This window comes from Pelodiscus sinensis, chromosome 1, assembly GCF_049634645.1.
Source record: "Pelodiscus sinensis isolate JC-2024 chromosome 1, ASM4963464v1, whole genome shotgun sequence".
In the NCBI taxonomy this organism is placed as follows: domain Eukaryota; kingdom Metazoa; phylum Chordata; order Testudines; family Trionychidae; genus Pelodiscus; species Pelodiscus sinensis.
In genome coordinates, this window is record NC_134711.1 from 312,587,938 (window position 1) to 312,613,244 (window position 25,307).

Genomic DNA, 25,307 nt, shown 5'->3' on the forward strand with positions numbered 1-25,307 from the left:
AGGCTTATGTATAGTGCTGGGGAGAAGCCGGTGGTTGTAGTACAGATATGTACTAGTGATATAGGGAGAAGTAGGAGAGAAGTCTTGGTTGCCAAATTTAGGCTGCTAGGTAAGAGATTGAAGACCAAGATCTCCATGGTAGCATTCTCTGAGATGCTGCCAGTTGGACAAGCAAAATTGCAAAATCTCAATGAATGGGCAAGACAGTGGTGTAGGGAGGAAGGATTTGGATTTATTAGGAACTGGGGAACCTTTTAGGAAAGGAGGAGACTAGACAGGAAGGTTGGGCTCCCTCTAAAACCAAAATGGAACCAGACTGTTGGCAGGTAAAACTCAAAAGATGGGAAAACACATGGTTCAGACAGAGACATCCCCTAGGGGAGGATCTCTTGATGGGGATTCTCTATATCCTAGTAATGAGGAGAGGATGAAAAGTGATGAAATACAGATAAGACCTAATGAAAAACAGTGAAATAAGAGTCCCTTTTAATTACATCACATAATTGTAGATTGTGAAAAAGTGGCAAATAAGTGCTTATATGCGAATGCTAAAAGTCTAAATACTAAGATGGGTGAACTTCAGTGCCTGTCATTAAATGAGGATATTGATATAATAGACATCACAGAACAGAATGATAATAGGTATCGCTTTGTAAAATGATGATAATCAATGGGACACACAGTGTATAAGAATGACAGAAGAGATTGAGTTGGTGGGGGGAGTGGCACTGTATGTGAAAGAAAGCAAAAGTCAAATATAGTAAACATCCTAAAAGACCCAAACTGTGCCATAGAATATGGATAGAAATTCCATGCTTCAATAATAAGAATACAGCAGTAGAGATATACTAACCAGGATGGTGATAGTGACTGTTAAATGCTCTGGGAGATTAGCAAGCATATTAAACTAGAAAACTAAGTAATAGTGGGGGATTTCAGCTACCTCCATATTGACTAGATACATGTCACCTCAGAATGGGATTCAGAGACAATGTTTCCTGACACCATATATGACTGCTTCATGGATCAGCTAGTACTGGAACTCACAAAAGGATAGGTAGGTCTTCATTTAGTCCTAAGTGGAGCAAAGAATCTGGTCAAAGAGGTGAATATAGCTGAAATGTTTGGGGATTGCAACCATAATATAATTATGGAGCATTACACAAAAATAAGGAAGTTAGTTAAACAGCAAATAAAAAGTACAGTCCCAAAAGTGAAATGCATGCAAACTACATGGAAACATTTTAAAAACTTCTTTACAAAGATTCAAATTAAATGTATACCACAAATTTAAAAATAATCAGAGGATCATTGTCTGAAGCATCTAGTATTGGTCACTGTCAGAAGACAAGATACTGGGCTTGATGGAACATTGGTCTGATCCAGTATGATCATTCTTATGTTCTTATGATGAAGTTTTGGACAGATGGGAAATACTTAATGCAAGCATGCTAAATCACAAACCTGCTGATGACTGTCAACAGCTATATTGCCTGGCAAACCCTAAAGCTGCAGACTCAGGAACAAACACTGATCCTCTGTAACTTAAGGAAGTATGAAAGACCATTTAAAATGTTCAGAACAGATGTGCTACTGGACCAGATGGTATTGCACCTGAGCTGCTCAAACATTCTTTGGAACCTGTGAGCATTGTCCTTCATCAACTCTTCATTGGAGTGTGGGTATCAGGCCAAAAGGAAAGAGGTACAAGGATCTCACAATGAGTGTGTCAACTGCAAGCCAATCTGATTGCAACTGGTCCCTGGAAAGTTTGTCATTCATGCCCTGTTTGGTAGAATGCAACCATTTCTTAACAGATGTAGTAGTCCTCAGCCGTAAAATTTCACTGCTGGACAGTCAACAATGGATGTTATACTTACCCTTTGGCTTCTGGCTGAGCTGTACTGAGAATTTAATTGCCCACCTCATGAAGCATATTTTGATAACAAAGCAGCTTTTGATTCAGTAGACAAGTTGGCACTTTGGCTCACAAGGAAAGAAGCTAGTGTCCCAGATGTTCTGATAAATCTCGTGGGCTTTCTTCACTCTAGTCCTGGTGTAAGAGTGCATGTTGGATCATGGCTTTCACACACAACCCGCCAACCTGAAGCATATTCTCACCAGCAACTATACACCGCACCATAATAACTCTAACCCAAGAACCAATCCATGTAACAAACCTCGGTGCCAACTCTGCCCACATATATACACCAGCAACACCATCACAGGACCTAACCAGATCAGCCATACTGTCACTGGTTCATTCTCCAGCACATCTACTAACGTAATATATGCCATCATGTGCCAACAATGCCCCTCTGCTATATACATCGGACAAACTGGACAGTCCCTATGTAAAAGAATAAATGGACACAAATCAGATATTAGGAATGGCAACATACAAAAACCTGTAGAGGACCACTTCAATCTCCCTGGACACACAATTGCAGGTAGCCATCCTACAGCAAAAAAACGTCAGGACCAGACTTCAAAGAGAAACTGCTGAGCTACAGTTCATCTTCAAGTTTGACACAATCAACTCAGGATTAAACAAAGACTGTGAATGGCTCGCTAACTACAAAAGCAGCTTCTCCTCTCTTGGTATTCACACCTCCAGATCAGTTACTAGAAGTGGGCCTCATCCTCCCTGATTGGATCCACCTCGTCATCTCTAGCCTGATTCTGGCCTGCATATTTATACTGCCTCTGGAAATTTCCACTACATGCATCTGACGAAGTGGGTCTTTGCCCACAAAAGCTTATGCTCCAACACTTCGGTTAGTCTATACAGTGCCATAGGACTCCTCGCCACTTACACAAAACCTTGTGCGTATTCCTACCACAGCACTATTCTGTTGAGCTATTGTCTGGGTAACAGGGCTTGCCACTCCACATATCAGAATCCAAGTTGGTCAAAAAGTGTGCACTGACCAAGACCATGCCAATGATCAGGGCTCACCAAGCGGCAGTGAGCCTCACTCACCAGCCGTGCACAACCACGCGCTGCGCATGCGCAGACCACACTACGCGGCCACGCCGAGCTAAAATCTACTTGCCATGGACGAGTAGATTATGTTAATTGTCAAGCCCTGCCAATGATGCTGCCTTGCTTGTGGAGAAGCCAGTATATTTCAACTCCATCCCTCAAGTTTTCCAAGACACTTCCTACACTATGGGGTTGAATATCTCCTGACAGAAGACCAAGGTCAGAATCTTGTAGCTAGACCACCAGAACCTCCAGTGCAGGAGGGACCAAATACCATGGAGAGAGCACTGATGAGTTTCTTTACCTTAGCTGCAGAGTTCAAACAGTTGCAGCAAACCACCTCTTGCATTAAATCCATGTCTCACCTATGGATGCAAAAATGTTTCTGTGTTGCTGAGTCAAAGTTCAGAATCTATCAAACCTGTGGACTGCTTGTATGCTATACAAGTCAGAAACCTGGACCTTTTTACAGGCAGAATAGAAAAGGGGTTAGCAACCTACAGCACATGCCATAAGTGGCACGCGAGCTGATTTTCAGTGGTATGCAGTGCCGGAGCTATGCCCCTCCCCTTCTCCCCCATGCAGCTGTTTTTTGAGCTCCCCCTAGAAGTTCCTGCACAGGCAGGGAGTTCAACTGATGGGGGGGAGCATTGTCTTGGTGAGCAAGCAGGTAAACGAAGCTGCTCGAAACAGAGCAGCTCCCAAAAGAGGTAATAAAAAGCAAGATAATGAGAGGATAAGTGGGTAGGCAGGGGAGGGGGAGCGGGTGAGTGGGTAATTGAAAGGAGAGTTTGGAGAATCCTTTGTGTACAGGAGAGAGAGGCAGAAATTGAGCACTCTCAAGTCTCCTGGGAAGGGGGAGGGAAGGGGCTGACTGAATGGGAGAGTTGAGGGAAAGGGGGTGGGTGGATGTAGGCATTGGGGTGAGGTGGAGGCAGGGAGGTGGTTTGTTTGTTCTTTGAGGTGGGGGAGATGTAGATAATATTTTGTGCTTAAGCTGGGAGTTAAGACAGGACAGACTGTTGGTGCCTGCTACTTTGAGAAGCAGGATTTTATCCCAGTCCCCACCTGGGCTGCAGAGAGCAAATTGCTCAGGGGTAGGTGGGGAAAAGAGGAAGTGGGGGGTGCTGGCATCTGTTCAGAGAGGTGGAAGCATGGGATAGTTTATTTTGGGTGTCTGACTCATTTGTTGAAATTCAGGTTCCATTCCTCTCTGCCTGGGTTGTAGTGGGGGAGGAAAGCAGGTTGCAAGTGGTGTGTATGTGCTAGGAGGACATTTGCATGATTACATTTCAAACAACGTTTACATAGGTGTTAATGGTGTAAGATGTCCATCTTAATTTATTTATTAATGAAGCTGCTGTTAGTAGGACTATTATTTACTTTAAAAAGTATCAACGGCACGCAAACCCATAAATAGAAGTGAATAAGTTAAATCTCAGCACACCACTTCTGAAAAGTTGCTGACCCCTGGACTAGAGTTATTCCGGATGTGCTTTTCCTTTATCAGCTCTTCTGATCTATATGATGTATAACCTGTTGTCTGTAATCTTATATGTAGATTTTAAGCTCTTCAAGGCAGGAACTGTCTCTTTATTATATTTGTTCAGCATCTGTTACAGTGGGGGCACTGGCTTCTGGGAGCTACCTGAAATACCAATAATAAATAAGAATAACACCATCCATCCCAGAAAAATCCAAGGGAACACTTCATCCAGTTTGGTACTTTTCCCTTTATCACTACACTTTCTGAGTCTTCAGCCAATTTTCATTTTGTAAAGCAGTGTTCACATCTAAACCCATGAGTGAATTTTAAAAGTAAATTATTGTGACATAATGAAGCACAGGCTGAAATCTAAATACACCGCACCTACTACTGTGATTTCATTCACTCATTTTGTAAATGAATCCAATTTTGTAATCAAGTTGTCTGGCAAGATTTGTCCTTTTAAAACCCATGTTTCTTATTAGTCATGATTTAATAAGCCTGTAGCTCTGTGGTGATTTTTTGTGCATGTTCTATTTTATTAGGGACTGGCAGAAATACCCAGCATCGCCCGGGAAACATATAGTAAAAGGCAGTGGCAGATATAGGGCAGGGCGAGCAGGGTGGCCGCCCCTGGCCCCACGCTTCAAGAAGCTCCGCACCTGCACTGTGGGGCCACCATGCATGCGCCATGTCAAAGGGGGAGGGCCCGTGAAATTGTGCTGCCCTGGGCCCTGCAAAATCCTCATCTGCCCCTGATAAAAGGTGTGATGAATGAACTACGTCAATGACATTAATATAGCATATTTTATTGGAAATACTTTTCTCTTATATGTGACTTTAAGAAATTAACATAGCTAGTGATGTGCATACAAAACGCATTTACATGTAACTCATTTCTTGCTAACAAAAGGTGTGGCAAATGAAGTACATAAATTATGTTAACATAACATATTTTATTGGAAATACTTTTTCTTGTATCATAGTGAAAGGATCTCGTAGTTGCAGTTTATGTGATACACTTAACAGAAGAGTCCAGCAAATGCCTATGATAAGGCACTACTAAAAGCTACTTAGTGGCCCAGTTGGGGTTTTGGGGCCCAGTTGGGGCTCTGGGGGACCCAATTTCAAGCTATAACCAATCCAGTTATTGAGGTTAGGAAATCAGTAGTATCCATGCAAAATTTTGTGTTTCTATGATCAGGCGCTACTGAAAGCTAATTATCAGTGGGCCCATTTGGGGCTCTGGGGGAACCGGAGGAACCAATTTCCAGATATAACCAATCCAGTTATTTAAGTTAGGAAATCAGTAGTATCTGTTCAAAATTTGGTGTTTCCCAGCAAATGCCTATGATCAGGCGCTACTAAAAGTGAATTAGTGGCCCCATTGGGGATCTGGGGGCCCAATTGGGGCTCTGAGAGACCTGATTTTGAGATATAACCAATGCAGTTATTTAAGATAGGAAATCAGTAGTATCCGTTCAAAATTTGGTGTTTCTAGCTCTTACCATTTCGGAGAGCTATGCTAATTATCAGTGGGCCCAATTGTGGATCTGGGGGAACTGAGGGAACCGATTTCGAGATATAACCAATGGAGTTATTTAAGTTAGGAAATCAGTAGTATCTGTGCAAAATTTGGTGTTTCTAGCTCTTATCATTTTGGAGATCTTTCAGGACAAACAAGCAAACAAACAAACTTTCTGAAATATTTATAAGATTAAAATTAGGTTTCATAGATAATAAGTGGTTTAAAGGTTTGATCAGATAGTTTCTCACTAAAGGAATGTTCATATAGATATTTATAAATGTTAAAAGCAGAAATAAAAATATACATTTCCAAGTATTAAACAAATTTTACTCTCATCTGGTGAAATGGAGCAGCAAGGAATTTTTTTTATCTGCTTTGTACTTCTTTATTGCGTTCCCAATATCCAAATCTCTAGGTTCACAAGAAGACCAGCATGGCAGATCTATCTTGATCTTAGCATGTTCTAACCTAAAACTTGGTCTATACTATCAAATCATGTCAGTATAACTGTGTTGCTCAGACAGGCCCTCTAATGGGGGGAGGGGCAAAGAGGGAAAATGCCCCACTGCCCAGCTATTTCAAGGGCCTTGGGCTCCCAGGCATTGCTACTGCTACTATGGCAGCTGGAACTCCAGGCCCTTTAGAATCGCTGCCAGAGCAGCACACAGTACGCTCCAAAGCCCAAGCCACATGTTCTGGCTGGCTCTGAGGGCCAGCAGTGGAGGAGGGGACCATCCAGGCAGTGCTGGGGGCTGACTGTCTCAGCCCCGCCCCTTCCCCCTGAGGTGCCACCCCTTCTGGGAACACAGAACTGATTCCCTCCAGCTCACACATTGCCCAGGGGGCCAGCAATCCTGTTGGGTCCCTTGTGCTCAAGGGTGTAGATAACTGAATCTGTGTCCCTCAGACCCAGACTACTGTACTAGCCGCAGGACCCTGTAAAATGAGTATAAAATGCTCCCCGCTCTGAGGGAGTTTTTGTGACTTAATGTTTGCAAAGCAGTTTCAGATTGTCAGGTAGGGGTATGTCTACACTACCACCCTAGTTCGAACCGAAGTTGCAAATGAAGCCGAAGTTGCAAATGAAGCCCAGGATTTAAATATCCCGGGCTTCATTTGCATCTTGCCGGGCACCGCCATTTTTAAAGCCCCGGTAGTTCGGACTCCGTGCCCACGGTTGCACGCGGCACGGAGTAGGTAGTTCGGATTAGGCTCTCTAATCCGAACTACCGGTACACCTCGTTCCATGAGGAGTAACGGTAGTTCGGATTAGAGAGCCTAATTCGAACTACCTACTCCGTGCCGCGTGTAGCCGCGGGCACGGAGTCCGAACTAGCGGGGCTTTAAAAATGGCGGCGCCCGGCAAGATGCAAATGAAGCCCGGGATATTTAAATCCTGGGCTTCATTTGCAACTTCGGTTGCCTACATTAACCACCCTAGTTCGAACTAGGGTGGTAGTGTAGACATACCCTAAAGGAAAGTCATTGTTATAACATGATGGAAAAAGGTCACATTGATTATGTATTCCAACTCTATAAGCCACTCCCTGATACCAATGTGACTTTCAGTGCTGTGAGAGCTATCAGCGTCAGTATAACTAAAAAAAGCAGAAGAGCAGACATATTCCCTGGATGCGGCGGAGTTTTTCATCCCTGAAAAACTCTGTAGTCTAGATGTAGCCTAAATGTAGTAGGAAACTACAATGGTTTTTCAGGCTTCTCTTTTAAAGAAAGCCTTTCCCATCTACAAAACCACCCTACTTCATCAAGATCATGTCCCTCATATCAGTATGGTATGACAGAGAACACAGAATCAAACTTAGTATCAAAGACCCTTGAATTCAGGAGTGGTTTAGTTCAGTATTGGAAAGGGGTTTTCTAAAACAAGATGATCTTTTTGATATACGACTGTCAAAGTAATCTCCGGTTGTCTTTTGCAAAGTTTATCACCAACTAATAAGTTAAAAATTAGATGTTTTCTTTACCTTTCATGAATGTGTTTAGCTAATTTATAAATAACATGTTTAATTATTCCTTACCAAGCAAAACACATTGATTATAGACATTTTATTCACATGAAAAATCAGAGGAATTTTTTAAGGCCAAAAAAACCTACACTGTTATCCTGGTACGGTTATTTAAATATCTGTCACAACATGGAAGGTATTAAATCCAAAACAGATAGGCTACGTCTAGATTGCATCCCTTTTTCGTAAAAGGGATGCAAATTAGACGTATCGCAATTGCTAATGAAGCGAGGATTTAAATCTCCCCTGCTTCATTAGCATAAAAATGGCTGCCGCTTTTTTTCGGCACGGAGCTTTGCCGGAAAAAAGCGCCAGTCTAGATGTGGATCTTTCGGAAAAGAAAAATCTTTTGGCCTTTTCCAAAAGATCCCTTATCCCTTATTTTAAGAGGGATAAGGGATCTTTCTGAAAAGGCTTTATTTTCCGAAAGATCTGCGTTTAGACTGGCACTTTTTTCCGGCAAAGCTCCGTGCCAAAAAAAGCGGCAGCCATTTTTATGCTAATGAAGCGGGGGAGATTTAAATCCCCGCTTCATTAGCAATTGCAATACGTCTAATTTGCATCCCTTTTACGAAAAAGGGATGCAATCTAGACGTAGCCATACTATACAACTGGATACATAATGGATATTTGATTAAGCATGGATAGCATATTTTTATACTGGTATCTTTTCTTGGAGCCAGAAAGTATATTTGTGCCTAATTAATATCATAGTATGAATTTTAAAACAGGAAATTTGTGAACACTATACTTCCTTTCTCTATGAAAAAGCAGTCTTTTCTAAAAATCTAATATGCTAAGAAGAGTGATCTTCTAGCTATCCTATGCTACATTGCATATGTTTTCTCATTGAAATGTTCTTGTTGCAGTTTTATAGATTGTTTGAGAGGAATAATGTTCATAAAAAGATATCATTTAAAATGTGAACTAAAATGATTTGTCTTAATGTTTCTATGAATCACAGAATATCTATGCACCAATTTGGTAACCTTCTCTTTAATTCCAAATGGAAAAGGCATTTGATAATGAAATTACTGTAATTTTAGACCACTTTGTTTTTTGATGTATTATTGTGTATATAATTTTTTCCTTTAAAAGTGTGATCTTTGTATATTACTATGTCAAGCTCAGATTAATCATGACAAAAAAACATTTTCATAACCCAGGAAATGTTAACATATTTCATTCCTTGCTTTGGAAAGATAAAAGAAATGATCACAGAAACACATTTTAATTTCCATTCTACCCTGAAGTCCATTTCAGTGATGTAATTTGCATGTCGACCCTGTTTTCACCCACAAATTACTTTAATCTGTCATGTCCATATTTTGTAGTCTCTGGCTTTGTTTTATGTTTGCGTTGTTTTAAATTTGCATGCTGTCTATATTACTTGTGCATGACATCTACATTAATTTCAAGTTGAATGTTTGCTTACTCTGAAAGACATTCATGGATCATTTATTTTACATGTGTATTTTTCTTTTGTTTTCAGTTTTAAAAGTTTTAATATGCTTGAAATGTAAAAGTGGCATGAAACTTTTGTGACACAAGTAAAATAACTGTTTTCATAGGTTTTTAAGTAGTTAAAACTTTTGATTTCACATCTTTTAGAAATCTTTTGTAGAACTTCTACTATGCTGTTAATACAATAAATTATAAGTCTCTAAACTTATTTAATTATATATTTAGGACCAAATCTTGGTTCCTTTATTCATGCAAATAGTCCCAAAGAAATTGGATTATTTGCTTGAATGAGATGAGAAGAAATTGATTCTGAATACTTAATGCCTACATCCTGCTACCATTTAATATTATGTGATGAAGCTTTCTAACCATCAACAAAACGTACACCTTTTCACACAAAATCCCCATTCATCTAAGTATTAACTCTGCATATGCAGGGTTATGATAGGATATGCAGCTGAATTTGCTAAGAAATATTGTACAGCAGCAGATGACAATTACTAAATTATATAAAGCTGACACTATATGCACCATGACTAATGAATGTCTGTGGTGTACAAAGTAAAATGAAAGTATTGTCTCTGATTATTTGAATAAGTCTTTGAATTGTACCTAATTTCAAAATTAAGGAGAGGGAGATAAAACTTTTATTAGGGAACTTGGAACAGCTGCCAAAAATAAATATTTTAATTAGCACAGAATTTAACTTGCTTGCCTATGGGAAGTGAATCTGTGGGTCCCTTCAATTTCCTCTTGACAGCTATTATGGCTAAACATCAGTGGTCTTCTTTTGAGATACACTGAGCCACTCACAATTGCCATTGACTTCAATTTGAGTGGCAGTGCTCAGCATTTCTCAACTGATGTTCCTTTAAGAGGGCTGAATGAAAATCCCAGATCCAAGCACCCTGAAATTTGGATGGAGGGAGGAAGGGAAATCAGACTCTATGACTATATTTGGATACAGATGTTGTAAATGGGTCCTATCATTATAGTGGACTGAACAACCCCAAACTTTGGAGTTTCAAAATCTAGATCAGTAGTTTGAGTCCAACTATAAAAAAACCAATCAGTCTTCAAGACACTATATCCTTAAACTGCAATCCCTCTTGAAAATCATGTGCGTGATTCTTTGCAGCCACTTGATTTTGACTGGTTTGAGTCACGACAGTTCTCTCCACTTTTACAAACTAGTTGTTTTGTCAGCATGAGTGTGACAACAATTAGACGTCCCTGTTTTTGCCCCATGCCTTTTCTCCTTCACAGTCATTCAATGACAAGCGTAAAAAGAACTTCATCTTTTCACGAAAATTCCCATTCTACAAGAGCAAGGAGCAGAGTGAGCAGGAGACAAGTGATCCAGAACGTAAGTAATCTCTTGGAGATGATGTCACATGCAGCACAAAAAATGGGTGACACGCATGACACCAGAACCCCACACATCTAGGCAAACAAACAGTAAAGGCAGGCAGGTGAGGTATTACTACTGTGACCAATGTATGATTGCAGTCTGGATCTAGCTGGTGCTCCCTTCCTGTCAAACATCTCTTTCAGAGTAAGTTAAAGCAGTGACCTTGACTTCTGGCTGGACAAATTCCATGTATAAATTTCTTCCCTTTGTCATAAAATTTGCTGATTATTTTTCTTGTTTTAAATTCAGTTTTTTCCTACATAAAATGTTCAAATCCAGGACTGGCCCAAACTGATGCAAAATCAGTTTCTCTTAAATTATTACATTCATTTTATTTTTTGATTGAAAACCCCCCAAACATTCCAGTAGCATTTTTGTGTCTATTACTTTTTTGACTTAATCTAAATGGCTCCAGTCTCCTTGTTGATTACTTTTGTTTACTTTGTTGAGTGTTAATCTTGAAATAAAAGCCACAATCAGTGATTTTTTTCTATTTCTCAACATTTTGCTTCTAATTTTAAACAGTAAACAGAATTATAATCCTCTAAATAGAATCTGGTGATTCACTCCATGCCTATATTATATATTCCGAGTACCCAGAATAATTTAATGTGTATTCTGGTGTTATACCAGAAGAAAATTACCTTTTTTTCCTCCTCCTTTAATATTCTTTCCCTACAAATTGATCTTCTAAGGATTCTTTGTGCTGGGTTTTTTTTTTTTTTTTTTTTTTTTAAGTTTTGGTTTTATTTAACTGTAGGAGCCGAGAATACATAATGGTCACTGACGTTTTCATTGAAAACATTACATTGGGATATGGATTTAAAGTTGTTTCAAAAGAAAGCAGGGATCCAGACTGCTCCATCTGCATGGTCAGTCATGGTAGTATCCATTTCAACTCCACTGACTTCTTCCTTCCTCTTCTGCGGCTGTTCTTCCTTTCTCATTGCTCTCTCTGGGGACTTCCGTGCAGGACATCCCCGGATTAGGTGACGACGGTTATGGAACAAAGACTCTGAGTAAGTTCCCAGGAATGGTCACTTCAACTTTTTTTTTGTTTGTGTTCTGTTTTTGTTTTGACTTTTGTTCCTTCTCTAAGGACCTTCCATTCCCAGCATGCACAAGATAGAGTTTTATTTGTTACCCAGCTGTGAATGCATCAAAAATGTTTCAATTGTTTTGTTCTGCATGACAGTATTAAATAACTTACAGTGTATCAAACAGACACTTTTACTTCTGATGTAATAACACCTTTTGTTTCTGACAATGTTTTTATTCCCATCATAGCAGTTCTGTAGACAGTAGCATATCTAGAACTTGTACTGCTGCCTAGAATATGCCTTTGAGCAACAATCCATCTTGATATGAAGATCTTGAAAAGATCAATAGAAAATTTACACTACCACTTCTTCATTTTCAGCTTTTTGCATGGGAGTGTTTGTTAATTTGCCAGACTGTAGATTAGTACCTTGCTGTTAATAGAAGAACCTATTTGCAGGCAAGAAAAGACCTAACCTTCTCTATAACTAATTTTAGATCTGTATCACCAATAGCAACCTATCCTTTGTCACTACACTTTATCAATTTCTTTTTCTGGTATGTGGTGATCCTGCCTCAAGGGTTGTTATTATAGATTTGTGGCAATTTGTCAGCTGATTCTTCAAAAATAATTTGGGTTTTGTAATTCATTTCTAGGGAATTTCAATAAAATACATTATTTGCAAAACTGAATTCCATATATTTAGCTATATTAGTATGGTGTATCCAGCCATCAATAAGTCCAGCATAATAATAGTACTTACTGGTGTATTGGCTGTTTTCTTCTTTCAATGCTTATTCTTTTTCTTAAGACACTGATTAATTGAGGCATAATGTATGTGAATGTTACCACTGCATCACCTATTTTATATGTGCTTTTGATTACGAAAATGCACGTTCATTCACACATTTGAAGAGATTATTAAACACCTGGGATTTTATTTTAATTGACATTAAATCATGTAATGGTTGACTTTCCCTTTTAAATGTGGAAACTTTATCTCTTGAAAAGCAGAGGGAGAGTTCTACAATGCTGGTTTTCTGGATAATGGGCAACAAATGTCATTGTCATAAGAATTTTGAGACTTTAAGAAAGTGCCTTCTCCGCGTTGCATAAAATGTATCAGAGTCCATCCATTTAAATAAAGCCCTTTTGAATAACTCTGTCCAATAAAAGACAGATCTCTGTAATATACCATTTTACTCTGGTTGCAAACTATTTGCAGACTTTCTCAACTGTTACTATCGAAGCTAATTGTTATCTGTACTAATATATACATTTTAATGGCATTCAGCCTTCCTATGGGCTGTAAAATTTTGGTTAATATAAGCCATCATGATTCTGTATATAACATCAATTTGGTATTACATGTGTTAAATACCACTACTTCAGATCTGCAAATATGATAAATTTTGCTCCAAATGTAGGTTTTATAAAAATTAGTCTTTTGCTAAATCCTGTGTGTTCCATGATTGTTTTTAATTGTCATTCCACCCTTTCTCCTCTCCCCCCTCGCCCATTCCTGCAATGCTACTCTGCCAACCATGCACATGAGCAATTTTGGATATTTGGAGGCAAGACAAGGTGCTCTTGTGATATTGTCACTTGACAGGTCCATGAGGAAGCAACCTTGGCCACGAATGCTGATTCTGCTGTTACTCTCTCTTTGAAGAGATTAACTTCTGTGAACTGCTCCCCTTTACTGTGAGGATATGGACCAGCTGCACGTGGGCAGTCAGGTTAGATAGGAGTCCAAGGATTATTGTGGAGGAGTTAGGCCTTTCTAAGCCTCAGCTCTCCACAGATGCTCCAGTCTGTGGATCCCAGGACATTTGCCAGCCATGCCACCTGCCCACTTATTTTCAGTACCTCATTCAGTACTCATACATGGTGGCTAGAAGCTCAAACTGCTTTCTTCCTTTCACCTCCTCAATCTGCAGCAGGGCCTGTGCCTTAGTTGAAGGTGAGGTGGATGTGGGCAATGTAAAGCACCAGCTTTTCATTTGAGGAGTGTTTTGGCAAAAGACATTATGTTGCAGACGTGTAACCTACACATCTGCTGGGTGTGTTTCACTGTCCCATATTGTGGCACTTAGACCACTTACAGAGGGAAAGAATGAGTTTGCTCTACAGCCTTAGCTGAGAGCCAGCTGACTTTTAGCTCAAGTTCTAGAGGCTCATGCACTAAACTCCAGAGTTCCCAGGTTTGGTTCTGCTTTTTGGCATTACAGAAGCACATTCTGTTTGTCTTGGAACTAGGTTTTTAATTCCAATCACATCTAATTATGAAACTATGATTGGTGTGATATTCAGCTTTCTCCGGCAATAACTTTCCTGTAAAAATCAACAACAGCCCAGACCTGTCCATCAACAGTACAAAATACAGAAATGTTTGGCAGCTCCTAATAGCCTTTATCAGTAATTTGTATGTGACCTGGAGACTTTGTCAAGGAGGTGTAAGTGTCCCAAGTCCACATGTTCATTAGCTTAGCAATATAAACCCTAATGGCAGAGCAGGCCATGCAACTGTATAGGCATCATGGCCCAAAAATTCAAAAGTGGCCTCTCATTTTGGATGGCTCTGTTTTTTGGTACCCAACTTTAGACATACATAGGACTTTGCATGTATACCAGTTGAATTCAGTCAATCCGCCACCCAAAAATAGTAACTACAGATCACTATGCCATTCATTCCCTCTATATCTGCTAGGAGCTGTCATATTCTAGAAAAAGGAAACCAACCTTAAAGAAGTTAGCTGAATTGAGGATGAAATTGAGTCCCCTATAAGCATCTATATGAACTTTTTACAAATTTTGGGATGGGGGCTCATCTCTCTCCCCTATCCTTCTATCCCAGTAAATGAGCATTAGCAGAACAAAAGGCATAAACTGTAACCAGGACCTCTTAGCTGTAGTGTGGAGGGCTGTGGCCAGCTGCAAGTGGGGAGTCAGTTCCAGTCGGCGGCTATCCTCCATGTTCTGAACAATGGATTTTCCATGCCATGTTTGAACTCTTAACTCACAAAAGATTAACCCCATCTGACTTTGCAAGCCCTAGATGACCATAGACAACCCAAGCTCCCTTTTATATGAAATTTTGCAAAGTTCTTCATGCCCTTACTGAGTTCCAATGATATCTGCCCAGAGCTACCTGGATGGTGGTCTCACTCTAAAAGCACAATGGAAAACCCATTAGTTCTGCCAACTGCCCCTTTATAAACCACCTTTCTGTAATGCATTACATATGGATCAACTTTCCAGCGATCATTTAATTGGGGAATTGAGTTAGTGGGTCTAGTGAAGACCTGGCAAATTGACTAGAGAACACTCTCCAGTTGACCTCAGCACTCTACTCTAAATGAAAAGAGTAAGATAAATCAATGGGAGAGTGTTTCCCATTGACCTAGCACAGTGTAGACACTGCAATAAGTGGACCTAAGCTATGTCAACTCTAGCTATATTATTCACTTAGCTGGAGTTGTGTAACTTAGGTTGACTTACTGCAGTAGTGTATACTTAACCTCAGTCCTACTCCTAACTCCTTCAGACACAATTTCTGTCCTCTTGGTCCCAGCAGGCAAGATATTTGTGGAAGACAGAATTGAGGACTCTGAGGCTATGGCTAGATGGCAGGCTTCTTTTGGAAGAAGCTTTTCCAGAAGAGATCTTCTGAAAAAAACTTCTTCCAAAAGAGAGCATCCACACTGCCAAAGCGCATCGAAAAAGCGATCTGCTTTTTCAACAGATAGCGTCCACACTGAATGGATGCTATCTTACATGTAAGCTGTGATTACTGTGGGTGGAGTGGCCACCAGGGCACCTGTGCATTTTCCTCTTTCCTCTTCTATTGAAAGAACTCCCTCTTCCCCATCCACACACGCCTTTTTCTGAAAGAGCTCTTTCGGAAAAGACGTTCTTCCTCGTAGAAAGAGGTTTGCCAATGTTGGAAAACCCCCTCTGTTCTTTCAATTTTTTTTTAAGAACATGATTGCAATGTGAACGGAAGTGAGGTTTTTTTGGAAAAGCAGCCATTTTTCTGAAAAAAAAAAACCCTCTGTAGTGTAGACATACCCGGAGGCTGGGAAGGGCAGAGAGTGTTGTTATGGAGTTTCTTGCATTTTTCGCAGAAGCAACTGGTACTGGAGACAGGATACTGGACTAGTTGGACCACAGGTCAGCACCCTGCTAGCAATTCCTATCTTTCTATGGCCACATTTAGGCTACTTCTGAGAGAGTTCCTCCTTCCGCTAGCCCAGATCTTGAGGGCATTAATCTTGGTAACTACCAGTATTGCCTGAAAAATTTTACAGCAAGCCCTGTTATTTTCATGAGAGGTGTTATTGTTGTATGGAGAACTTTAAATAAATAAAAAGAAAACATGGGGTAAACATGCCCTTTAGTTTGCAAGCCCTGACTACAATACCTTGCACAATGACTAATAACTGGCACAAAGTGTGGAAGAAGAGCTCTATTATGAGAGCAGTTCCTATGTCTAAATATCCAGGTCTTTGCATAATTAGCCTATAGGTCTAGGGAAGTGTGAATGGACTGCTGTGTATTTTGGCTTGCAGATGTTTGAGATGTCACTGCCTCTTTGTGCAGTTCCTCAAGGTGGAGAAGTGCCACTGCCAGAAAAGTAACTAGCCACAGCTGTGTAACCTCCTTCTTAACTTGCCAAGAGATAAAGCTTTCATCTTAATGATATGAGTTATCTGAGGTTTTCAGATGGAGCTGCTGCACTGATTTTACTTCCACTCTGAACACTCACCTTTGCATGAATGTGGCAAATCTTTTTAAGTTCCAGCTGCTTCATGGTGCTTGGTTATATTCTTTAATTTGCTGTACTGTTCTTGCAGAACATGTTTCCTCTAATGCCAGCGATAGCGAAAGTAGCTACAGTAAGTTATTGCTTTCGTTTGGGGCTCTTTGCATTGCATTGCTTATTTTATTTTGTTTTTCTTTCCTTGCTGATCTTTTTTAACTTCAAAAATAAAAGATTATTATTTGAGCAAATGGTTTGAAATGCAAATTCCTAACCGTATTTCAGGAATTAAACTATAAAAGAGAAATGGCATCTTTTATGCAGCTAATGAGCATGAGTTTTGTTAATTTGAATGCTTTCTGAGAAATGAAACCAATCCTGACTTTGGGAAGGTTTGTGAAAATCTAGATGTCTTGGGTACTAATTGGTAATTTAATCTCAGCAGGGGTGGCTCCACTTTATCACAGTATTTCTCGATGACTCTTTTAAAAGGAAAACTGCTCCACAAGAGTCACATGCACAAAAACAGTTTCACTTCTGCAGTTGTAATTTGCACCAATACTTCAGTACCTGCATTTGAGTTGCAAATAAAGAAATCAAATGCAAGTTCTCTGATTTGAAGATGCACTTCATTTTCTTGGTGTCAATTTCATAAATGCAGCTTGCACCTTCAGAAAGATAGGACAGGCCTACAGCCTTTGGAAACTTTAACTTGAATCCCAAAGATTCCTTCATAATTGAGCTCATGATCACACAATTTTAGCCATGGAGAAGGACCGCTATATTGTGCCAAAGTCCCATTGAGTAATGGGCATGGAGTCCATTTGTATGAATCAGATTGTGGGATCAAGACCTTAATGGGGATCATTTGTATCACATCACTCCCCCATGTGTATAAATGATACTGAAATATTCAGGGAACATAAAATGTTTTCCAGAAAATGATGGAAAAAGCACTAACTAATTCAAATTTGGCATGATTGTATGTGAAAAAGATAACAAAAAATCTGGGTTACTTTCCAAATCTCTGATTGCATCAAGCCATTTGCTTTGCATATGCAGTTCACCAATCACAGAGCACTGTCTTGGGTTAAGAACCTGTATATGTTATGTTAACCATTGGTTTCATACTGTGTAGTGACTGGTGTTGATATAGTGTATAGCCGTCAGTTACTGTTAATAAACACTGCTTTGTTTCAGCCAAGTAAATTTTTTACTCCATTCAGAAATGGAAGACTAGTTTTTATTCTCTTGTTGTAAAAATGATTTCTTGGAAAGCAGTTGCCAGAACTACAAGAAAACTGTAGGCACATTGAAACTGCAGAAAATTCTCAATAATCCTGCTTAATATTTGTTGTGTCCTCTGTTGGGGGAAAGATTGATGGTCTTGCAATCAGTGCGCAAGGCTGAGTCCAGATTCTTTTCCTACTTCTTTCTTAGATTCTGTAGGACCTTGGGCAAGTACAATAGGGCTTAATTTTCTAAGATGTGTATGAATGGCTTATCATTCACACAGGCACTGCTGAAATTTTTACCTGTAGCATAAACTATGAAATTTTCAGTCCTATGGGGACACTCCTTGCTGCCTACTAACTTTTTTTAAGTGAAAGGAAAAAACTAAAAGCTGATTGAGGGGAAAAGCAAATTTCGAGCATACAAAAGATCTCATACAATGAATAATTCAGTTCTTGTTCTTCCCTGCAGAGTCAGGTTAGCTGGGGGACTCAGCCCCATCACTAGAACTTGGCATTAGCTGCATTTGGAGCCAGCTATGTTCCAAACAAGCTCCTCAACAGGATTGCCATTGTGATTTAGATAGGAAGCCAGAGGTTTGGGTGATCAGAGAAGATGTGCAAGTTACTTTACTAGTACGTAGTGAGATAGGTGCTTATATAACTGGCTGTAAACTGCCAGCTGGTAAAATGTATAGAAAACTGAGAGATTAAGGAAACTGTGAGATTTAGAAAAAGAAGGGAGTGGCAAGTGTATGGGTGGGAGGAGTGAAGTCCTGCAAGATTTTCACATTTTTCCCGATCAGACAGGACAGATCATCCCCACAATCTGAGTAAGATGTTCTGCATTTTTCTAGTAGGATTCTGGCTACTGTTTCCAGATGTTCTTACTTTTGTTTCTCATGATAGATAATGAGTAAAAAGGCACTCTGTTCATTGCTAGTGTTATTACCTGGTCACTCTCAGAACCATTCCAAATCATCTATGCAATTGTGAAAGTTTGGCAATGAAGTCTTCTTAGTGTTGTTTAGGTGGAACTTGTTAGAGAGATTAATAGAGGCGGTCAAAAATGATGTTTGTTTCTATGGAAAATTAGAATACAAACTATTTCAGTTTTCAGCAAAAGTATGTCATTTGTTAGTGTTTGGTTTCTCTGACAACAAAATTAAAAATGTCCATGGAAAGCAGGTACATTTCACATAGAAAACTTTATTTAAGCAAAAACCCAATTTTCTGTCAAAAAACAGCATGAAACGGAAAAATTTTGATCAGCCTTGCAATTAACTTGTTCCATAGAGAGAATATTAACTCTTTTGCAAAAACTTATATAACATAACTAGAAATCTAATAAAAAGGTGTGAGAACCAATTGTCCTCAGTTACTTATTAATCCCATTGACTTAACATTTGAGAGTAGAATTGGGTCCACTTTACAAAATAAAAGCAACTTCTGATCTGTAATATGGCATATAAGTCCTGGTCTAGAAGCAAGTTATTATTGTAATTAGTGTCCATCCAGCTATTTTTGAGTTATTTAATCAAACATTTCAACATTACATGTGTTTCTCAGGAAAGCTATTGGTCAAACTCTGTTGATTGTTTTCAAACCAAGTTTAGAGGAAATCATTTCACATGTGGATTAATCTTTTTGTTTTGAAATGGCTGTGAATTTAATACTTTTTGCTCACAATTCAATAGCTTTTTACAGCAGCCATCAAGAATTGCATGTGTTTTACTAAATCTATTTAACCTAATTGCATAATTGCACTAATTAACTAGAGAGGCAATACTTGACTAAAACTTGGGGAGGAAGGAGAAAAGGAAGCATTTATGCACATGAGAAAGATCATTAAGGACCATAGTTTACCCTCTTTATGTAACCTGGGCTGCAATTAACATTATGAGACTTCTTTACATAGAAAAAGCTTAAAGTAGTCTTCTTTAGTTATCGGGTGAGCCTAATTGTTAAGGATAATACCATTTAGATTGATACCAACGCACACAGAGGGCAACTATAATGTTATCACCAGCACGTTGTGCTTTGTATTGCTATGGAAGACTTCTTTATGAATCTGATCAAGAACTACATAGAGTTTACATATGTGTAATAGTCACAGATTACTTGTCAATCCTACATTAATTCTCAGATAGCTGTGGATATGAGTATATGGATCATACTTGATCCCTAATCCCAACTTTTTTGTAACGGCTACAATAGAAAAATGTCATCATCTGAATACAAGCAGTATACCATTATGTAAATACAGACACCATAGAAAGATATTTTTGTTGGAAGTCGATAGTGCCTTCCTGGAGCAGACCTTATAAAGGGTACATCTACACAGCCGCGTTATTTCAGAAATAAAAATGAGCATATCTACACTGCAAGCCATTATTTCAAAATAATGTCAATGTAAGCGAGAGAATGGTCCCGCTATTGTGGGGAACTTTCCTGGCTTCTATACTACCCCGGTGAAATGGACCAGCGAAAGGATCTGAGTCCCTGCTCCCACTTCTTTTACCCAAAGGCCTCCCTGAAGGCTCCCCTCCCACTCTCCTGAGTAGCAGAGTCCTCGAAATCCCAACAAGGTTGGGCCCAGGTTTTCTGGGGCTTAATCCCCAACCTTGTAGTCACTTAGGGCAGAGGTTAGGGTGTCCCTACTCTGGAGTGCTCTCTTCACACTGGATGCTTTCTTGACCCACTGATCATTACATACAGTTTAAAGTGAATACAATTTATTAAACAGCAACTGGTTAAAAAAGAAAAGAATAAGGAAAAAATGAGAAAGGTTAAAAGAGAACACATAATCCCACTCTGTAGCATTGGGACATCACAAATAGCAGTTTGCAGAGTGTAAGGACAGTTCACAGTCTGTCTGTTCCTTATAGGTCCCAGGGCTCTTTCTCAGGCCCTGGCTGTGCTGCAGGGGAGCTGCAGGTTGAACATGCTTGCTCTGGCAGTGACCACATGACTTCAGGCTCTAGGTGGCAGGACCTCTCTCCCAGTTGGAGTTACAATCCCTCTCCAAGTCTGGCTTGCAGGGCCTCTTGGCTAGTGGTGTCTCCCTGCTCAGATCCTCTTTTCCCCCCATTGCTAGTTCCAGCTCCAGACTATGCTGCTTTGACAGCCTCCAGCTCCTTGCGTTGCTTCTCTGACCCCTGTGGCTCTGGTCACTGCAGGGCTACTTCTCACTATGTCACTGCACAGCTACTTCTCACAACAGCTTGCTCTCCTTCCTGCTCTTCTTAGCTCTCTCCCCCTTTCAGAGACCCAGAAAATCCCAGCTCACACCAAGGACGGGACCTGGCCTCCTAATTCCCTCATTGGTCTGTCCAAGCTGTCAATCTGGCCGACCTGGAGTTTTGGCCTCTTCCCATTGTTGCTGGGGACAGTTAGTCTGAGGGCACTGATTTATCATGGACCCTTCCCCTTTTGGTACTGGGAGCTGGCCAACCAAAACCTCCCACTGAGTTTTAGTAAGGGGCTATAAGTCCCTTACATCGAGTTGGAGGACTTCTTACTCTGACTCCTGTAACCCTCATTTCACAAGGAGTAAGGGCAGTCAAAGGAAGAGTGCTCTTCCTTTGACTTCCTGATATGTGTAGAGCGCCAAAAGCCGAAATAAGCTATTTCAACTTAAGCTAAGCAATTGACGTAGCTCAAGTTCTGTAGCTTAATTTGACTTTTGCCCCGCTGTGTAGACATGCCCATATAAAACAAGACTATGAATTAAAAGGCTATCGTGGAGATATCATAAACCATGTGAGTATAACACAAGTGATCTGTATAGTTACTAAAATGCACCAGGACTCCATAACTGTCCTTCTCTGGTTTTGGATCTAACTTGGAACCAGAACGACAGGGACAGGTTCAAAAATTAGAAAGGGTGCAAATGATAAATTCCAGTTTTAGCCCATCTCTGTGTATTTTACAGATGTCGTAATAAAATTGTAAGTGGGGGGCACTTTTGATTAACATTAACATTCACTAAGATTTTTAAGCTAAATTACATTTTAATTGTCTGCTTAATACTACTTAATTATTATGTAGTGAATACAGTCTGCCTTCTTGTTATTGGATTCCTTTAGAGCCCTCCCACGCACAGTCCATTAAAACAGTGGTTGTGGTTCTCAACCTTTACTATACTGTGACCCCAAGTTACACCAGAAAAGAGAGTGGATGGTGGCAGCTCCTTGAAATCCATTTGTGTTCTCCTTGGGAGCTGCACCGAGTTACTCTGCACTTATCTTTTAGTCTTAATGGATGAAATTCACCTCACACACTCCTTAAAACAAGGTGCACATCCCTAAACCAGGACTCTCTTATCTGGCAACATCCATAGTCCAACAAGACCATGGATGTTCCTGGATAATAGAGCCCCGAGACAGGAAGGCCAGCAGCTGAAAACCCTATGCAGGTGATGTTGGTTGTAGCAGGGCCAGGGCCTCGACAGCCTGGCAGCAGTAGTGGGACCACAGTAGCAGGGCAGGGCAACCTGGCTGGGGCCACAGCAACCTAGCTGGGGCATGGAAGCCCATGTATGCTGGCCTGGCAGCGGGACTGGAGCCATGGCAGTTTGGCTGGCAGCAAGGCCAGGCTGTGGCAGACCAGCAGGGAAAGCCTGTCTGTGTCCATGGCAACCCAGCTGGGGCTAGGGCAGCTCAGTCAGGGTATGTCTACACTACAAAGTTAATTCGAACTAACAGACGTTAGTTCGAATTAACTTTGATAGGCGCTACACTAGCGCTCCGCTAGTTCGAACTTAATTCGAACTAGCGGAGCGCTTAGTTTGAACTAGGTAAACCTCATTCTACGAGGACTTAGCCTAGTAAGAACTTACTAGTTCGAATTAAGAGGTGTGTAGCCCCTTAATTTGAACTAGTGGGAGGCTAGCCCTCCCCAGGTTTCCCTGGTGGCCACTCTGGCCAAAACCAGGGAAACTTGTATGCCCCCCTCCCGGCCCCGGACCCCTTAAAGGGGCACGGGCTGGCTACGGTGCCCGTGCCAGGTGCAAGCCTGCCAGCACCCAGCCAGCAGATCATGCACCTGGCACGGATCGAGCCAGCCACCCAATGCCCCCCAGCCCTCCCCCTCTTCCCGGGACCAGGCTGGCGGCTCCCGGGAGCTTGCCCAGGACCGCAAGAGGCGGGCACCCGCCTGGGTTAGTGCGGACATCGTGGACCTCGTCCACGATCTCCGCACTAGGCACAGGAAAGTGGCCGGCTTGGGCAGGAGAGCTGCCAGCCTGGCCACCCAGGAGGAGGTGTGCATAAAAATCAAGGGGGTCCACTGAGACCCCCGACCCTGAGCCCTGAGCTTAGATTGGCCGTCCTGGGTCAGACCAAAGGTCCATCTAGCCCAGTAGCCTGTCTGCCGACAGCAGCCAACCCTAGTGACCTTGGAGGGGATGGACCGAAGACAGTGACCAAGCCATTTGTCTCGTGCCATCCCTCTCCAGCCTTCCACAAACCTTGGGCAGGGACACCACTCCTACCCCCTGGCTAATAGCACTCCATGGACCCAACCTCCATGACTTGATCTCACGTCCCTTTAAACTCTGTTCCAGTTCGAGCCTTCACAGCCTCCTGCAGCAAGGAGTTCCACAGGTTGACTCTTTGCTTTGTGAAGAACAACTTTCTGTTACTAGTTTGAAGCCTGCTACCCATTCCTTTCCTTTGGTGTCCTCTAGTCCTTCTATTATGGGAACTAATGAAGAACTTTTCTGTATGCACCCTCTCCACCCAACTCCTGCTTTTAGAGACCTCTATCCTGTCCCCCCTCCGTCTCCGCTTTTCTAAGCTGAAAAGTCCCAGTCTCTGTAGCCTCTCTTCATATGGGACCTGTTCCCAACCCCTGATCATTGTAGTTGCCCTCCCCTCTCCCACCCTCTCTCTTCCCCTCTCCCACCTCCTTTTCCCAGTCTCCCCCAATTTTGTTCAATAAAGACAGATTCCATTTTTGAACACAATTGTCCTTTATTTTGTACATCAAGAAAAGGGACTAGGGAAGGGTAAGTGGAAGGAGGTGAGGGAGGAATGGGGCACGAGCCCCCGATGGGGAGGACTGGGCTGGCTCTGCGGGCTTCTGGGGGTGGAAGCTCTCCTGCAGCCCCCCAATTACCCCCTCTCCCCAGATGGCAGCCTGCGGCAAGTGCAGCCAGGCTGATGGCCGAGTGCTGTGATGTTCCGCATGTGGGCACTCCGGGCACTCCAAGCCAGGACTGCTTTGCAAGCGGGGCACCCCTAAGAACTGTCTGTCCGGGGTGGGGGTCGGGTCCCTTTAAGCACAGCCCTCGGCTAGCCTGAGACAGCATCTCCATGCTCTAAGTCCTCCTCTGATGCCCTGCCGGCACAGCTTCCGGCCATCCTTAAGCCCGGTTCAGGGTCCACTTAATGTGGACATGCTAGTTCGAATTAGCAAAACGCTAATTCGAACTAGTTTTTAGTTCTAGACGCGTTAGTTCGAATTACCTTAGTTCGAATTAACTAATTCGAACTAAGTTAGTTCGAACTAACTCTGTAGTGTAGACATACCCAATCTCTTTAGCCTCTCTTCATATGGGACCTCTTCCAAACCTCTAATCATTTTAGTTGCCCTCCCCTCTCCCAGCCTCTCTCTTCCCCTCTCCCACCTCCTTTTCCCAGTCTCCCCCTGTTTTGCTCAATAAAGAGAGATTCTATTTTTGACCACACGTTTTTTTATTTTGTACATCAGGAAGGGGGGCTAGGGAAGGGTAAGTGGAAGGAGGTGAGGGAGGAATGGGGTAAGAGCCCCCGATGGGGAGGACTGGGCTGGCTCTGCGGGCTTCTGGGGTGGAAGCTCTCCTGCAGCCCCCCAATTTCCCCCTCTCCCCAGATGGCAGCCTGCGGCAAGTGCAGCCGGTCTGATGGCCGAGTGCTGTGATGTGCCCAGTGTGGGCACTCAGGGCACTCCAAGCCAGGACTGCTTTGCAAGCGGGGCACCCCTGAGAACTGTTTGTCCGGGGTTGGGGTCGGGACCCTTTAAGCACAGCCCTCGGCTAGCCTGAGGCAGCAGCTCCATGCTCTAAGTCCTCATCTGATGCCCTGCCAGCACTGCTTCTGGCTATCCTTAACCCCGGTTCAGGGTCCACTTAATGTGGACATGCTAGTTTGAATTAGCAAAACGCTAATTCGAACTAGTTTTTTAATCTGGATCCGTTAGTTCGAATTAGCTTAGTTCAAATTAACTAATTCGAACTAAGTTAGTTTGAATTAGTGCTGTAGTGTAGACATACCCTCAGAGATGACTTCCCCTCCGAGTTGTGGATGCTCAACACCTCCCTCCTTCCCCCCCACCTCAGATCCCACCTTCACTCTAACCCTTCCCCAACACCCTGCTCCTGCTTTGCCTC

General features: G+C 41.7%; 1 protein-coding gene across 26 annotated transcripts in view; it reads left to right on the forward strand.

Annotated features, from left to right (window-relative positions):
* Nucleotides 1-25,307, forward strand: part of DLG2 (discs large MAGUK scaffold protein 2) — a 1,555,116-nt gene that overhangs the window by 1,511,748 nt on the left and 18,061 nt on the right. For 15 of the 26 annotated variants that reach the window (XM_075919430.1, XM_075919421.1, XM_075919422.1 and 12 more), the window contains 2 exons: nt 10,758-10,857; nt 16,798-16,839. In XM_075919430.1, coding sequence (XP_075775545.1) covers nt 10,758-10,857; nt 16,798-16,839 — 142 coding nt within the window. Of the gene's footprint in view, nt 1-10,757; nt 10,858-11,875; nt 11,922-16,797; nt 16,840-25,307 lie in introns of all 26 variants that reach the window. The other 11 variants (XM_075919432.1, XM_075919429.1, XM_075919431.1 and 8 more) reach the window with 3 other exon arrangements.